Genomic DNA, 17,155 nt, shown 5'->3' with positions numbered 1-17,155 from the left:
GAGTCCAGGGATAGGAGGAAAGAGGCCCAGAGGACCTGGCCAGAGGATTCTTGCCAAGAGGCTCAGAATTTGGCCTTGGGGCCAAGCAACCAGCTACGGGGTCTTGGGCAAATGTGATGTGGGCTTTTTGGGTGATCTGGGGCAGTTATTTTTCAGACAATCAGCACCCTCAAGCGATATGTTAACAGTTGATTACTCATAGAGTTATTCTGAGGATTTACTAAGGTCAACATACAGAAAGCTCTGGGCTCTACCTGACACAGCAGACAATCACTGGTAGTTTCTCAAGTCTTTATTTTCAGTCTAACAAGTATTTTTCTATATTCGACCTCATTTGGGCCTTCCAACGGAACCACATTCTGGATCTGCATATGGATATTTAAAATCGCCATTCTATCGAGACAGAAACTGAGGACCAGAGGGAGAGCCCTTGGCTTCGAGGTGGCCTCCAACTGGAGCGATACGGTTGCACAGTCAGCTCTGCACTCCCAGGCCCCCACGACTCTGTAGCCCGCGAAGGCCGCAGCCTCCCGTCCTCGCCTCTGCACCGGGCCGCTCAGCGCCATCTTTGAAACTGGCACGGGTGCCGCGCTTCCGCACTTCCCTCCCCGCCTAGAGTAGTCGCGCACGCCCCAGATGTGCTCCTTCTGCGGTTGGAGAATCCAAAACTGGTACTTCTTGTCGCGTCGACCTAAAAGAATAATTTATGTCTTCTTCTCGGGTCTTGGAGGGGGCACTCTGACAAATTAAAAAATGGTGCTGAAAGCCTCATATCCCCAGTCTTCCGCTCTGGAGGCGCAGGGGCAAAGGTTGCGTTGGAGTGCGCAGGCGCGAGGGGGGGCGCGCGCGGAACCGTGTCCATGGTAACCCGCGCGCGGCCCTGGCTCCTCTGCCTGGCGGGAAGCGCGGGTGCTGCGACACTGGCGACAGGCGGGGCTACGGGTGTCGAGGGGCCGGAGCGGCCCGGGCCGCTGCAGGACGAGACCCTGGGCGTGGCGTCCGTGCCTTCGCAGTGGAGGGGCGTCCAGGGCATCCGCGGGGAGACGGTGAGGGCGCGCTGCCGGCTCTGGGCCACGGGGACGGGAGGGCGAGGGACTACGCTCGGCCGCAGGGCCCGGTTCTGACGCCGCACCGTTTTTATATTTTAACCCACAGAAACTAACCCTCGGGTTACTCTCCTCCCAATTTCCCCAGTCTTTGAAACAACAAAAAGGCTTTTTCTTTGAAAACCTCTACAGACCCTACGTGTGGAAGAATTTTGTAGGAACTGCAGTTTTTAGGTATTTCAAACTTACTTTTACGTAAAAAAAAAAAAACCGAAAAACAAACTGCATCCTAAGATCGGTTTTCTAGTACATAGTTTACCCCAAAGCACACAAACGAGGTTGTTTGAGATGAGGGCAGGGCTGCTGGGTACCAGGTCGTCTGAGGGGTCTGTGTGTAGACTGAGCGCCTGCTGTGTAGGAAGAGGTTCTAGCGCTGGGGATTCATCAGTCATTAGTGAATGAGCTCCCTTCTGGAACTCACATGGGCGGTTGTTTGCAGGGGACAGAAAATAAAGGACGCATGTCATAATGAACTAAATTATATAGTGTATTAGAGGTGTATAGTGCCATGGACCAAAGAAAAAGGGTGACGGATTAGACTGGATTGCAGGACGGGCCTCAATGAGAGGGTGATGTTTGAGTGAAAGAATTAACTAACTGGATACATGAGGTAGAACTGTCCAGGTAGAGCAAATTTCCAAGTGCAAAAGCCCTGGGCTTGGAGCGGATCTGGCAGATGAGGAGGCAAATGGGGCTGGAAAGGAAAGACAGGCAGAATGGTCCTAGGTGAGGTCAGAGGAGGTAAGGAGAGGCAGGAGGAGTGTCGGTCCTTGCCGGTCATTGTAAGGATGTTGGCTTTTCCTTAGTGAAATTGAGCACCGCAGGAGGCTGCACATTTCCTTGAAGAGGAAGCTGAGGCTTCGCTTGCCACACAGATGGTTGAACCTGCAGAGCCCCGTCCTCACCAACAGCACTGAGGTTTCCATGAAGTCTTACTCCTGAGAACAGATTTCTTACCTCGGGCCGACCGCCGGCAGGTCTTGAGCCAGATTTGATCTGGCTTCCAAGCACTTCCCACTTCACCATGCTGCACAGGAATGGTTCTAGTTAAAAGCAAAGGCAGTGGAAATTTTAGTTACACCCATCCGTCCTTATCGAAGGTAAAGGTATATTCACATTCACTGGCTTAAAAAAAAAACAAACTTGAAATAGCTCTTGCTTGCTGAAGATTCAGATTTTAGAAGACTGCAGGTTAGGAACCACTGACTCGATGTAACTTTTTACTTTTTTTTTTAAACAAAGAATGATATTGAGGCATGTTACTTTTCTTGTAGCTATGGCTTTAACCCGTAGGTCTCTAAGAACTGACTCTAACACTTGAGGCATAAAAGGCTTTCATCTCTGAGATGGTTCCCTTGAATCAGTCTCTCCTGTCCTACTGAAGGAGATTCTTTATTAAATTGTAAGAATGTTGAAGGGGCCGAAGGAAAGTGGTAAATTGCTTTTTCCAAGTTAAATTTTTTCTCTTTATTAAAGTTATGTGTCCCCAATTTAGAAAAAAATCTGGATAAGCAAAAACTGGAAATAAAAACCATCCCACAGTCTCATTCTCCAGCCATTTGGTTAGAACCTGTCCCATCTCTGTTTTGTCTTCTCTTTTACAAAAATGGAATCGCATTGTGCATAACATTTGATAGACCTACTTTTTTCACCTAATACACCCTGAACATCCTTTCGTGTTTAAAGTTTTTTTTATAACCTTATTTTATTTTACCAGTCCCCTTTGATAGGCTGTTTCCAATTTTTCTGATCAATAAACCCTGCAGTGAGTATTTCAGCTAAATTTTTATGCAGTTCTTAATGTTTTTGGAAGTTCTTTTGGAAAAGCCAATCATTGTTCTTTGCTTGGCCCGTGTAGTGGTGCAACAGTGGAAGATACTTTCACGTTCCAGTGATGAATTTTTTTTTTTTAAATAGTAATGGTTTTTGGCCTGGCTTAACTTTTCTTGTTATATCCTGATTTGTTCACAGAGGAACGGGGTCCTGGACTTTGACTTGAGACCTGGATTTGAGTGCACGGACTCTGGGGGCTTGGCCTTGGGTCAGTCATGTGATGTGTTCTACAAAGAGGGTCTTGTTAGAGAGATTAAATGAGATTGCTGATGAAAAAGCAGTTCAAGAACCCAGTGCTGCCCAGGTGGAGGGGATTACGAGTCTCAGGAACCAGTGGACCAGTCCGCTGTCTGAGGTGAAGGGCTCTTGACTCTGCTCATCTGCTTTCTCAAACTTGGCTGACATTGGAACGCCCTGCAGAGTCTTGACAAATATGAATGTCTGATTCCTACCTCCAGTGATTCTGGTTTAATTGGTATGTAGTGTGACCTGGGAATCTGGTTTTATAAAAGCTCCCCAGGTCACTGCATAGCAAAACTTGAGAACCACTAATTTAATCCATCCCATTTTCCATCAGAGTGACCTTTCTGAAACCCATTCTGATCCTATGAGAATGTAGGGTGCATTTTCCCTTTTTATGGTAAGATACATATAAAATGTACCCTGTTAAAGTGTATAACTCAGTGATGTAAAGTACATTCACAGTGTGCAGCCATCACCACCATCTAGTTGTAGAACTTTTTTTTTTTATCAGCAGATACATTCTGGGCATTCAGATCTGTCTTCTTTGAGCTCTGGGCTCCCAGATGGCAGGGAGTGGGTCTCTTGTACTTTTGCCTCTCCGAGAAGCCCCCAGAAAATACTGAATTGAATACTTTTTTGTGTCCTGTCATCCATGGGTTGCATTCTGTTGCATTTCTTCCCTCCTGCTTTGAATTAAACTTAGCTACGTACCTGTCCACTCCTCCCTCTCCCCGGACCTGCGGCTGCTACCTTGCCTCGGTGGGTTCTGTAGCATATAGCACCCCCTGCTGGAGGCTGTTTGTTTTTAACCTGGGGTCTGGACTCAAAGATTTTTAAGAATTAGATTTGTGGTTCTCAGTGTTTTGGAGTTTGCTAGACAGTGTTTTTTTTTAATTTCGTTTTATTTTTTCCCATAACGGAGGCTCTGAGGGTTGAACCTAGGACTTCGGGCATGCCAAGCATGCCAAGCCCTACTACTGAGCTATGTCCCCTACACTCCCAGAGACAGTTTTGATAGATTGTTTTTTTCAAGGCACATATGAAGGGATTAAAAGACTAAAACAACACTGAAATAGCCTGTAACAATTATAACTCAAAGGTGGTGTCGCATAACAGGGTCTCCCAGCTTCTGTGAAAATGTTCATCGTTGTTTGCTTCATTGGTTGACTCTTGGCTCCGAGTCATCCTTAGAGTAGCTGTTTGCTGCCCTGACATAGTCAAGAAGCAAGTTCAAGTAAACAGGAGTTTCTGGTTTGGTTACCCTACACTCTTGGAGGTCTCACGCGAATGAGACAATGTAATTGTCCATGTTGCATCACAAACCCCACTTAGCTCAACTCTGTATCCAAAATATTCTCACCTCACTACTTCTGCTAGTTAACATCAAAACGTACTTCCCACTTGGGTCAAATTTTGTTAGCTGTGTTGATGGAGAGCTGCTGAATTAGGTCAGGGGTCATCAAAAGGAGATGGAAAGAAGGGCTGGGGAGTGACAGGAACCTGAGGAAAAGGGAAATTCTGGTAGGAAGGGGAAGTGGAGGTGGATGTGAATGGAAGTGGCAAGGTGACTAGTGAGGAGCCACGTTCACATTGGCAGCATTCTAAGCCCCTGGGGAGGAGCTCTGTCTCAGCTCATCCCATCCCAGCTGAATCCCAGGCCCCCAGCATAGGGGAAAGGGCGGTGATGCCAGCACTGTCTGCACCGTAAGGGTGCAGAGATGATCGGCGCTGGGCCCAGGGGCGTGGCCATGGGAAGCATGCAAATGAGGGGTGAGTGCCCTCCCCGCCTACCTTAGCATTGGCATCACCTGGGGGCTTACTGGCTGAGCAGTTTCTAGGGCCACACCCTAGACCTACTGAACCAGAAACTTGGTACAGGGGGAGGAGGCAGCAGTTTGTCTATTAGCAAACCTCCCGGTGATTCTAGGGCCCTGCTCATTGAGGTCGTAAGTCTAGAATGGTCTCTGAGGTCCTGTTCCACTCTGGAGTGAGGTGTGCGGCTCAGGTGGGTTAGGAGGGCGAAAGGAGGAGCTGCCCTCTGTATTTGCTGGTGGTGGTTACCACCCAGGGGGATGAGGGAGCTCGGCCTTCAGCTGCATGTGGTCCCAGACCTCTGCGTGTTCTCTCTGTATGGTTTAGTGTTTCTCAGTTTAGGACGCAGCCCCCCAGCCCCAGATGGGTCAGAGTGGGGCCAGCTATGGGATCTCTAACCGTGGAGGCTGCCTTAGGCATCCCTGAGCAAAGGGGGAATTACGGTGGTTTCTTACCAGTTGATAGAAAAATGTCACAGGTACAGTGTCATTAATTTTGGTTTTTTTTCGTCCATAAATTTTCCTTAGTGTTTTGGCATCTGTTATTTGCCTGAATAAGCAAGCAGCAAAGAAACGTTAATAGAAATACCTGAAAAGTTAAGAACTCGTCATCTCTGTGGACTTTTTGCCTATGGTTGTGATTTTACATTAATTTTTACATTAGGACATTCATGTAACATTCTCTTAGAAACACTGTTTTGAGTTCATCTGATGTGCTTAGTGGCCAGGATTTTGGGTTGAGAGAAAACAGCATGACTGAGACAATTTAGTGTTGTGGGTCAGACTGCCTGGGTTCAAGCTCCACTGGGATCGATTCTTTGCTGTGACCTTGGGTGAGTTACTTAACTTCTCCTTGTCTCAGTGCCAACATTAGTAATGCGAAAATAGGATTTACTTCATAGGGTGGCCCTGAGGACGAATAAGATGATATGGGCAAAGCTATGGGATAGTGCCCTAGTTAGCACTTAATAACTGACACTGTTACCATCTTCGTGGCTTCCAGGAAGTTTGAGATTCACCCACAATCTCTTAACATTTTGGCTCAACATGTTGACTTTCTGATTCTCATGCCCATCCATTGATTTCTTAGTGCGCATGCTCCCTCTGTGGACTTCTCCAGTCTTGTGACTTCAAGTCACATCTCTGATTGGATGCTTTCGGGAGCCTCTTGTCTTGAGACCTCTCTCGGGAACCCTTGACACCTCCGTTTGGATGTCTGAGAGGTATCCTCAGATTAAAGCTGGTCTAATAGAAGGGCTGCCTTTCTGCTCTTCCTTTCTGTTTGTATTCTCTTCTCCTGGAATTTGTCCTCACGTTCAGTTCAAGGATACCCCGTCCACTAGTTCTCAGAGCAGAGGCATCTGCCCTCCTGCCCACAACCGCTCCCTGAGCACCCAGAGGCCCATTCTGGTTTAACATCATGGTCCTGTGGCTTATACCTCGAGGGAATCCTCAGCCCTTTGTCCTGGCTCGCAGATTCCGCATGGCCTGGACCTAGTCAATGGCCGCCCTCCCTCACCTTCTGCTCCTGGGTATACCGCCTGCTGTCTAGCCTCTGAACTTGGGGCCTTTTCTACCGTAAGCTTTTGCTCTGGTCTTCGCTGCATCTGCTGAAGTCCTCTTTCCTGTAGCTCTCCACTTGTCCTTCACACCTCAGCCCAAATGCCATCTCCCCAGAGGCCTCCCTCGACATCCCATCCCAGTAACCTCCCTGCAGTTCTCTTCTCTCCCACACCTCTGCGTCCACCTAGTGCCATTTATGTCCATCATACTGTTCTTATGTATTTATTTGCCTGCCCCCAGTCCCTACGTAAGCACCTTGGGCCCAGGAATCTTGCACATTTGTTTTCTGCTATATCCAGAGTACCCAGACAGTGCCTGGCAAGTAGATGCTAAATATATAGATAAATAAAGTGTGTGTATGTGTGTGTGTGTGTGTGTGTGTGTGTGTGTGTAGTATAAATGAACTTGTACTGTATGTCAAATACCATGCAAAGTGCTGGGGACATAAAGATAGGGCAGAATTCTTAGGTTGGAAGAGCTCGTTGTTTAATGGGAGATGGACAAGCAAGGAGAGAATTAAGTGGAGTGTGAAGAGGAGCATGGGGACAAGTGTCGAGGGCTCTGTGTTCTAATGAGAGCTGCCTCCTGTGTGGGGCCAGCCATCTTCCTTCGGGCTCACTACCCCTGGCCTGGTGCCCGGCCTGAGCAGGGCAGCACGGGGATCCAGGCCTCGTCACTGCCCTGTGCCTGCAGGTGCCTGGTGAGTGGCCACATGGGGAGAGCCTCTTGCAGACAGTAGTAATCTCAGTGAACAGGGCCCCTTGTTTGATGAAGATTGGTCGTGTCCTCAAGAAATGAAGGTTGTGTCTCCTTCCCTGGTCAGATGCCTGTCTCTGGGCCCAGCCAAAGAGGGACAAAGAATTGGAGACAGGTGGCAGAGTGGAGCAAAGTGGCGGCTGGGGGGTAGCCTGCCTTCTCCCAACTAGCACATCACGGACACGTGTGCTTCTTTAATCCTGGGGGCACCTTGGAAGGTACCCTGCTGGAGAGGTACTGGAGAGGGCTGGCTGCCAAAGGAGGGAGCAGAGGGTTGTTCTGTTGGTGGCCAGGTCTGAGGTTCTTCAGTGCTGGCTGGTAGCCACTGCTGGCTCTAAGGTGACCAGGTTCCTATTGCTATCAGTGTCTCCACAAAGGGCACTCCCTCTAAATAGTGTCATCAGAAGTCCTGGTTAGGGTCTTATTGGGTTACTGCAGACTAGTCACTGTGGCTGGGGGAGGGACTGAGGCTCTGATTGGCTGGCTGGGGTTGTGACTCCCTCGGTGGGTCATCTCCACCCGCACCACAGAGTGGGTTCCTCCTAAGAAAGATGGGATAGTTACAAGAGGAATGGACAGACGCTGGGCAGACAGAATGAACAGCGGTCCTTTAGCCCGAGGATAAACAGCAGTTGGGGGAGGGTGGGTGCCCTGGGCAGGTGATGCTGGGAGCACAGCTGGCTGGTGACTGTGTTTCCATCTCCTTGTCCAGAAAAGTTGCCAGACGGCCAGCATCGCCACCACGGAAGCCTCTGCCCAGACCCGGAAGTGTGCGGATGCCGAGGTGCAGACTGAGGCCCCCGAGCCGGTGGGCGCGCCATCCATGCCCTGGAACGATGGCCCCCAGCTTGCAGCCTTTCTCCGGAGAGTGGAGGTCATGGTCACCCGGGAGCTGAATAAGAATTGGCAGAGTCACGCGTTTGACGGCTTCGAAGTGAACTGGGCCGAGCAGCAGCAGACGGTAGGGGTGGGCTGGTGCTGGCCTGGGAGGCCTCAGGTCCGGGCTCTACCCCATTTTAAGTCCCTGAGTGCTGCTCAGATGAGAATAATAACAGTGATAGCCGCAGTGTTCACTGGCCTCTTGCTTTTCTGCCAAGTGCTAAGCTGAGCTTTACGAGAAGCAGTCATGGGGCCTTCCCCGCTGCCCTTGAAGTCGATGCTGTCGGTTTCCCCGTTTTACCTCTAGGCAGTGGTGGGGGCAGGATTTGAACCTGGGCAGTCTGACTCTGGATCTTATGTTCCTAACCACGTGGTTCCCCAGGCGCACTCTGCGCCAGCTTATCTACTCCTCAGGACGACTGTGCGAGGTAGTGCTATCCTGATCTCCATTTTGTAGATGAGATTCAGACAGGCTAAGTGACTTAGCCAAGGTGGCACAGCCGTAACTGGCTGAGCTGGAATTTGAGTCCTTGTCTGTCTGGTTTCACTACCATACTCTCCAAGTCTTTCTGGTCTTGAGGCACAGCTCAGAGCTGCCACCCTGTAAACGCAGATGACCATTTGGATATGCAGCCTAGGCTTTGAGATCAGGGAGCCTCTGAATAAAGGAGGGGCCCTTGGCTTTTACTCCACCCTGGCGTTGCCTGTGGACAGGATGCTTGCTCAGCAGCCTGTGAGAACTTTTCTTATATAACGTTTTCTTCTGTTAGAAATGGAGCTGAGTAATTCTGTGTTCAGAGGTCAGCAGTCCCTCTCTCCTCCCTTCCTCTTGTGCTTTCCTTCCGTCTGTTTCCAGGTACACAGCTGCCCTGGTTCCACCAAATCATTGGCAGGTGTGGGAGAGTTGATTTAGTTGAGAGAAATCCTCAAAATTGCTCTGAAAAAAACAATTGCCAAGGCCATACCAAAGTGTGGAGCCATTGAATCTTCTCAAGCAGAGCCCAAGAAGAACTTAATGAACGTTAAAATCTCAGCTCAGCGTGCCCGTTTGACAGTTACATTCAGAGGGGTTAAGCTTTTGTTCTTCACTGTTAACCCTTTTCCGCCTTCTGTGGATTAGTTTGGTCCATGTGTGTATTACTTTCCCCCTCTTTAAAATACAGCTATTCTTTTCTGATTACAAAAGTAATACGTGCTCATTGTAATAAACTCAGCCATTGCAGAAATACAGAACACGTAATGTGTAGGCAGTGAGAGGGAACCCTAGTTCAGAGGCCTTTAGAGTCGTTCCTGGGCTACGCTGACACGTAGCGTTACCGTTACTGCCGTGGTCATTAAGAACGTTGGAAACAAGTGGAAAGCACTGTACATTTCATTTGTGACCTTTCTCACTCACTACAGCGTTCCATGTCAGTTCCTGCGGGGGTGCCCCAGTCCTCCTGGAACCTGCATGGTGTCCCGCTGCCCAGACACTGTCAGGGGACAGCCCAGCAGCAGTCCTACTTCAGAAACGTATCCTCCAGGAACACGTGACTGGGTGGGAGGCTAGGCAGTGCCCTGAGTGGCCATGTGGCGTGCAGTCCCCTGATGGCCCCGAAGTTTCTTAGCTATTCCTGAATGTGGGGCAGAGGAGTCATGCTTTCAAATCTTGCTGTTACATAACAGAACTGAAGGAATCTCTATGTCTTTGTTTTTCTTCTTTTGCATCAATTTTTTGTTTATTTCTCCCTAGTAGAATTACTATTTGGGCTGATGCATTGGGTTTTGCTGTCTTTCCTCCAGCTGTCAAGGTATTGGCCTTGACATTTCCCCGCTGTCCTTGGTTGTAGCAGCCTGAGAAAGGCTGAGATGCCTCTCTTATGAAAGACTGTAACTGCACAATTCTAAAAACAATGACAAAAGCAGAGCACATGGAGCGACACAGACACCCCAGGTTGTGCCCCAAGTGAGCCCAGTCCTCCCTCTGTCCCTCTCCTGGCCCTACTCCTGTGCAGCTGGCAGCTCTGGCTCAGAGAGTCAAGGAGGTTTTACCCCGTGTGCCACTGGGTGTCATCTGGAGAGACCTGGCCAGGGCACTAATTTGCTTCAGGGAGCTGTAGCTTTCGTGCCTTGAGACATCACTGAGAGGACCCAGTCCCTTTGCACAGCCTCCTGCCCAAGCTCCCCAGCTCTGGCCTGGCGACCCCTCAGCCCACGGTCCTCCTGGGCTCAGCAGGCGGTCTGCAGGAGCGCCTGCAGGCGCCTTACGAATATTCACAGAGAGGCGGGCCCAGGAGGCTAACTGAGTACAGGATGGCTCCCAGAGCCACAGGACAGAGGCTGGGGCAGCCCTTACCCAACTCAAAACAGGCAGATGGGTGGCTGGTGAAAGGAAGGGACATTCACTTCAGGGTTTTCACTCAAAAAAAAAAAGTAACAATGGCAGCGTGGCTGAACACTTTGGAATTAGCAAAGAGGGAGAGGTCACCTGGGCGCCCCCGGAGCCTTGGGCCTCTGCTTTGTCCTGCCTCTGTGCACACGTGTGTGTGGCTGGCAGCTGTGAGGCGCGTGGCTGACCTTGGGGTCTTTTCTCTTCAGAAGCAAAGCCTGTTCTGTGTTGTCAGGTTGCTACACAGACTTCACCTGTGTCCTTTTTAAATGCCGTATAATGTTTCACCATAATTTTTTTTTTCTGAGTCAGGCTTTTTGAGGTGCATTCTCTATACAAGTAAATTCATTCACCCTGTGTGTTGATCTTGGCAAGCACATACCCACCAGTGAAGGTACAGAACAGCCCATCTTTAGATTCTAAATTGTACTATGATTGCAGTTATAAATGGTGTTATGATAAATCATGTGTATAGTTTATTTTTAATGTAAACATTTACTGACTACAGCATAAAAACATGCAGCTTACACGTGTTCAGTCCATACTTCTCACACAGTGAAAATGTGTATGGAACCAGAATCCAGATCCAGAAACCAAAAGTCCATAGACCCCCCAAGGTTTTCTCATGCTCTTTCTACCTCCTGCCCCACTATATAGCTTTGTTTTAAATAAATATTTTTTGAGATGTAATTTACTTCTTATGTAATTTTTTCGGTTTGTTTATTTTTGCAGGGGGAGGTAATTTGGTTTATTTCTTGATTTTTAGAGGAGGTACTATGGATTGAACATAAGACCTCATGCATGCTAAAGCATGTGCTCTGCCACTTGTGCTATCCCCACCCCTTTTTTCTTTTTTGAGGGGAGGTAATTAGGTTTGTTTGTTTATATGGAGATACGGAGGACTGAACCCAGGACCTGGTGCACGCTAGGCAGGCACTCTGCCGCTAAGCTGTACCCTCCCCGACTACTTCTCATATAATTTTAAAGTATACTGTTTGGTGGGTTTTAATATATTTCCAGAGGTATGTAACCATTGTCACAGTCATTTTTAGAACATCTTCATCACCTCCCCTCAGAAGGAAACTCCATACCCAGTCACTCCCCATCCCCCTGGCCCCCATCTCCTGGCAACTGCTAGTCCACTTTCTATCTCTAGCTTTGTCTCTTCTGGACATTTCATATAAATGGAATCAAATACAACAAGTGGTCTTTGTGGTCGGCGCCTTCGACTCAGCAGAGTGTTATCAAGGGCCCTTGTGTTGTAGCCTCTGTCAGGGCGTCACTCCTTTTTATGGCTGAATTACGCTCTGTTGTGGGAGGTACCACACTTGTCCATCGGTCAATGGACATTGTGGCTCTCATGAACAATGCTGTGGACATTGGTGCACCAGGTCTTGTGTAAACGCGCGTGTGTTTTCAGGTCTCTTGGGTGTGTACCCAGGAGAGGAGAGCCGGGCCACGGGGTGACGGGTGTCCTGAGGAGCTGCTAGGCCGCTTTCCACAGCAGCCGCGCTGTCCCGCCTTCTCACTAGCAGGGTACAGCAGATCCCACCGGACAGCTTACAGATTTTGGATTCTTTCCGTTGGATAGGTTCTTTTTGTTTTTAACATTTTTTATTGATTTATAATCATTTTACAATGTTGTGTCAGATTCCAGTGTTCAGCACAATTTTTCAGTCATTCATGGACATATACACACTCATTGTCACATTTTTTTCTCTGTGAGTTATCATAACATTTTGTGTATATTTCCCTGTGCTATACAGTGTAATCTTGTTTATCTATTCTACAATTTTGAAATCCCATCTATCCCTTCTCACCCTCCACCCCCCTGGCAGCCACAAGTCTGTATTCTCTGTCTGTGAGTCTATTTCTGTCCTGTATTTACGCTTTGTTTTTTGTGGATGGGTTCTTTACATGGAGTTACGACGTCAAGAAGTGTGAAACTTCTCACAGGAGTTTTGGTCTGGGGTGCAAATTACTCCCGGAAAGTGCGCCGATTCCTCGCCCTGGTGGCGCTGCCGCTTTCTCATTAGCTGTTGCTGGCCTGCTGTAGGCGGAGAAACCAGGAGCCAGAGCTTTAAAAAAATTTTGTGTGTGTGTGTAAATACACGTAGCAGAATTTTCCATTTTACCTGTTTTTAACTGGACAGTCATGTGGCATTGAGTACATTCACATTGTTGTGCAGCCATCGCCACCGTCCAGCTCCAGAAGCCAGAGCTTTTGAAGCCATGTGTAGAACAGATGTGAGTGAGGGTCCAGCTTTGATCTGGAGCCTGATGTCTGTCTTGGTTCACAGGGCCCTTCCGTCTGCGTTTCTGGAAGCATCCTGGTAGGGGAGGTGTTGGGACGAAGCCTCCACACTTCTCTCCAGGGCTGGGCGGTGGACTTGAATCACTTACAGGGAGTCTTTTGGGAGGCACAAGCCTGTGGGTGGTTTTTGTTAGGTGGCCGTGAGGCCATCTGCTGGGTGGCTTTGGGGCTCAGGGTTAGGGATGGCCTGTCTCTTGCAGGTGACCTGCCTGCACACCCTGGGCTACCCCCCAGCCCAAGGGCAGGGTCTGCATGTGACCAGCGTCTCCTGGAACAGCACCGGGTCCGTGGTGGCCTGTGCCTATGGCCGGTGAGTGGTGGCAGGGTGGGGTGGTGCAGGGCGGCTGGAGGCTCTGAGAGCCACGTCTGAGCCTCTGTCTCCCTGTGTGCGCAGGGAGGGGTTGGCCCCGTGCTTGGCCTTTCTGGGAGTCTTCCTTCTCAAGGCTGCCTCGGCATTGGGTTGGCAGGAGAAGAACAGGGAAGGGAAGGGCTCAGAGCCCAGGACTCCCAGTGCCCCCTGGCCAGCACTGGGCAGGGAGCCCTGGGCCTGCCTTGTCTAGATCTGTCTCCTGATATGACCAGGTTCCCCAACTCTTGGTTCCTGGAGACCCTTTTCCAGGGAAACTCATGTGCTGGGGGTGCCGTGGAGGAGCCTCTGCCACTGATACCCAGTACAGGGTCTGGGTGTGATGGGGACACGGAGGCGGATCTGTTTGAGGGAGTTGGGGGTGAGGTGGGTTGGGGAATGGGGTGGCCGGGAGGAAATCCTGGCCTAGGGGCAGAGCTAGCTCAGGCACGTTCTCTGCAGACTGGACGACGGGGACTGGAGCATGCTGAAGTCCTTTGTGTGCGCCTGGAACCTGGACCGGCGAGGCCTGAACCCCCAGCAGCCATCAGCGGTGGTGGAGGTGCCCAGTGCTGTCATGTGCCTGGCCTTCCACCCCACACAGCCCTCCCATGTTGCAGGTGAGCCGACTGGGTTACCTCGCCTCTGCTTCCCACCCTGCAGAGGGTGGGCAAGGGGAGCCTGCCATTGAGCCCTCAGCGCCTGGGCATGGCCAAGGCTATGCGGGAGGCAGAGACAACAGGTGGCCCTGACCCTTGGGCCCAAGTGAAGATGCTGAGTGTGTCTGTGCTGGGCACAGAGCTCAAAAGAAGAGGAGGCAGGTCCTTAGCTGAGTCTTGTGGGAGGACAAGAGGCAGAGGTCGGGACAAGAGGCAGGATGAAGCAGGCACCCTTTGGGAGCTGTCAGTAGTGATGGGAGCTGTCAGTAGTGATGGGAGCTGTGCATGTTGGGAAAGGGGGCAGGTGGAGGGAATGGCGTGGTGCTGGGCAGGGAAGAGCATCCTGGCAGCAGGAGAGGCTCCCTGGGGTGCAGCACAGCAGAGAAGAGCATGGGGCCTGGGGACTAGGATGTTTCCTCCTTAGGGTGGTTTTTGGGAAAGTGGCCCGATGCCCTGGCTCAGTGGGTTGGAGGGGTGGGTGCTTGGCCCGGAAGCTGGGCTTCCTGCCCAGGCCCGCTTGGTCCTGCAGGTGGGCTGTACAGTGGCGAGGTGCTGGTGTGGGACATAAGCCGTCCTGAGGACCCACTGCTCTGGTGCACGGGCCTGACAGACGACACACACACCGACCCCGTGTACCAGGTCAGAGCAGCGGCCTGCCTGGTGGGGCAGGAGAATCTCCCCTTCTCTGAGCGAGGCCTCGCTGTTGTGGGCCTGCTCCCTGATAAAGAGTAGGACAGGGGTGCCCTAGGCATAGCCAGGGAAGAAGGTCACCAGGGGGTTGGTGGTTGGACAGCTGCTTTGGCTTTTTCCCAGGCCATAGTCATATCCTGCCCCCAGCAGGACCCCCTGCCCAACTTCTCCCTTTCCCAGGCCCTGGCCATCCCCAGTCTCCTCCAGAGCTGCAGTGAGAGGTTCCCCACTGTTCTGTCCCGGTTTTCTGCTGGACTAGGGGAGGGACCTTGGAACCCCCTGCATCTGCTCCCCCTGGGTGAGGTGGCTCCCAGGCCTCTCCCAGAAGCCTTTTTTTTTTTTTTTTGACCTAGAAGAGAAGGGGAGGGCCGGGGTGGAGGGTGACATCTGGTCTTACTGGGAGGTGGGGTGGGCACCCTTGACCTCAGCCCTGCACCCTGTGGTCCAGGTGGTTTGGCTCCCGGAGCCCCGGCATAGCCACCGCTTCCAGGTGCTGAGCGTGGCCACTGACGGGAAGGTGCTGCTCTGGCAGGGGGCCGGGGCCGGCCGGCTGCAGCTCAGTGCAGGCTTTGCCCTGGCCGTGCAGCAGCTCCCCAGGAACACCAAGCTAAAGAAGGTACGTGGGGGCAAGGCCGCCGCCCTGGAAACGGGCCCCGAAGGCAGTGGGACCCCCTGAGCCAGGGAGCCCTGGGGGCGGGCGGGGGCAGGCAGGCAGGCAGGAGCCCCTGAGGGCCATAGCGTCCATGCGTGTGCCTGGGCTCCTTGGGGCCGCCGTGAGCAGACCCCCTGAGCTCTGCCCTGCTGCTCTTCTCTCCACAGCCTCCCCGGGGGGAGACCGAGGTGGGCGCCACGGCGGTGGCTTTCTCCAGCTTTGACCCCAGCCTTTTTGTGCTGGGCACGGAAGGCGGCTTCCCGCTCAAGTGCTCCCTGGCAGCGGAGGAGGCCGCCCTTGCACGGACGCCCAGCTCTGTGCCCCTGCGGGCCCCGGCACGGTTCACCTTCTCTCCCCACGGCGGCCCCATCTACTCCGTGAGCTGCTCCCCCTTCCACAGGTAGGGAGGGTGACAGTCTGCCCGGCCATGCTGTAGACCAGCTTACAGGACCTGCACTCTGCTCTGGGTCCAGGGCTCCCTCATTTTAGCCCCATTATCGAGGGCCCCGGTGGTTGGCCCCAGGGAATTGGCCCCTTCCTACCAAGATGATCTCAGGTTTGGGGGGGTCTAGGGAGGCCTTTCAGGAGCCTGACAGCCAGGCCCTAGCCGTACCTGGGCCCCCAGCACTGCCCCCCTTGCCTGGCTGTGTGCTCTGCATCCTGTTTAGGAATCTGTTCCTGAGCGCGGGGACAGACGGCCACGTCCACCTGTACTCCATGCTGCAGGCGCAGCCCCTGACCTCCCTGCAGCTGTCCCACAAGTACCTGTTTGCTGTGCGCTGGTCCCCAGTGCGCCCCTTGGTGTTTGCAGCTGCTTCTGGGGAAGGTAGGAAATGGACCAGACTTGGATCCATTAGTGACACGAGCCCAGCCTGTACCTGGAACTCTGGGTTGAGCAGAGACTATCCATGGGGTGAGGATGACTTTCCTCAGGTCGAGTGGAGAGCTGAACTGAGGATCAGCCTCATCTTGTGCACAGGGAACTGTGAAGAGGCCCAGAGGCCACTGCTCTGGGCCTCTGATTCCACAACTCTCTTCCTGAAGGTGATGTACAGCTGTTTGATCTCCAGAAAAGCTCCCAGAAACCCACAGTTTCAATCAAGCAAACCCAGGATGAAAGCCCTGTCTACTGTCTTGAATTTAATCGCCAGCAGACTAAGCTGCTGGCTGCCGGCGATGCCAAGGGCGCAGTAAAGGTATGGCAGCTGAGTACTGAGTTCACTGAACAAGGACCTCGGGAAACAGAGGACTTGGACCAGCTGGCAGCAGAGGTGGCCGCCTGAGGGTGACAGAGCAACAGCCGGGCCATGGTGGGGAGAGCCTCTAAATGCAGAGGCAGGTGGGGTGAGGCTGCACTGGTGCTGTGTGTTTCTGATGGAAGCTGAATGAAGACAAGATGAGCTTTTGGGGGTGTCAAGTCATTTATTTGTCTTATACATGAAAACAGAAAATTGGGCGGAGAGGGGACAGAACAAGAGGGGAGCCAGCCAGCTGCTTAGATTTTCTGCAGTCGGAATGGGGCAGCTGGCTTCAAGACAGGAAGTGGGTCCCCAGAGCAACAGGGCAGCAGTGACTGGACTAGAAGCAGTTTACTGAAGCACCTTTTTCTACTAAATCTTACCTCAAGCTAAGCAGGTTAAGGTTACACTGGAAAGAAACACTGGAGCGTTTCCTGAAGGGTACAGAGATGCGCTGACATGCAGCAGGGCCACGGCAGGGCAAGCAGCGTGGGCCAGGCTAGGTTAGGGGCGGAGGATCAGTTCACAAAGAGCGAGCGGGTAAACTCGACGTAGTCGAAAGCAGTGGGGAGCTCGCGGCCCTTGCCGTCCACGTAGGGCTTCATGTGGGAGACGCAGTAATCGGCTTGTTCCCGAGTCAGGTTCTGGAGGAGAAAGTGGCACCTGTTAACCACGCCACCACCAGCCACACTGACTG

General features: G+C 51.9%; 2 protein-coding genes across 9 annotated transcripts in view; one reads left to right on the top strand and one right to left on the bottom strand.

Moving 5' to 3' along the window:
* Positions 1–535: 535 nt before the first annotated feature.
* DYNC2I2 (dynein 2 intermediate chain 2) lies at positions 536–16,625 on the top strand. 4 transcript variants are annotated; one of them, XM_031677628.2, is made up of 9 exons: positions 536–671; positions 8,025–8,273; positions 13,074–13,183; positions 13,682–13,839; positions 14,408–14,517; positions 15,017–15,184; positions 15,388–15,620; positions 15,889–16,046; positions 16,265–16,625. In XM_031677628.2, exons 2-9 carry the CDS (start codon positions 8,136–8,138, stop codon positions 16,501–16,503), a joined length of 1,314 nt encoding a protein of 437 aa, XP_031533488.2. In that variant the 5' UTR covers positions 536–671; positions 8,025–8,135; the 3' UTR covers positions 16,504–16,625. The 4 variants fall into 4 exon arrangements, with proteins under 4 accessions (XP_031533488.2, XP_072816328.1, XP_072816330.1 ...); XM_072960227.1 differs by lacking the exon at positions 536–671 and adding an exon at positions 797–1,046; XM_072960229.1 differs by lacking the exon at positions 536–671 and adding an exon at positions 1,259–1,280.
* SPTAN1 (spectrin alpha, non-erythrocytic 1) overlaps positions 16,623–17,155 on the bottom strand; it is a 57,923-nt gene continuing 57,390 nt past the window's right edge. For all 5 annotated transcript variants that reach the window (XM_072960222.1, XM_072960224.1, XM_072960223.1 and 2 more), the window contains one exon: positions 16,623–17,102. In XM_072960222.1, coding sequence (XP_072816323.1) covers positions 16,977–17,102 — 126 coding nt within the window. In that variant the 3' untranslated portion in view covers positions 16,623–16,976. The remainder of the gene's footprint in view (positions 17,103–17,155) is intronic.

The sequence above is a fragment of the Vicugna pacos genome, chromosome 4 (assembly GCF_048564905.1).
Source record: "Vicugna pacos chromosome 4, VicPac4, whole genome shotgun sequence".
NCBI lineage: Eukaryota > Metazoa > Chordata > Mammalia > Artiodactyla > Camelidae > Vicugna > Vicugna pacos.
The sequence above is the reverse complement of the archived record's forward strand: the minus strand, read 5'-3'. Positions and strand labels throughout refer to the sequence as shown.

Bases quoted from the DNA above. Each gene is read 5' to 3' on its own strand.
- DYNC2I2 (XM_072960227.1), top strand. From the start codon at position 861: ATGGTAACCCGCGCGCGGCCCTGGCTCCTCTGCCTGGCGGGAAGCGCG. The intron at 15,621-15,888 runs GTAGGGAGGGTG...CATCCTGTTTAG, and splicing joins AGCTGCTCCCCCTTCCACAG to GAATCTGTTCCTGAGCGCGG. The intron at 16,047-16,264 runs GTAGGAAATGGA...CTCTTCCTGAAG, and splicing joins TGCAGCTGCTTCTGGGGAAG to GTGATGTACAGCTGTTTGAT.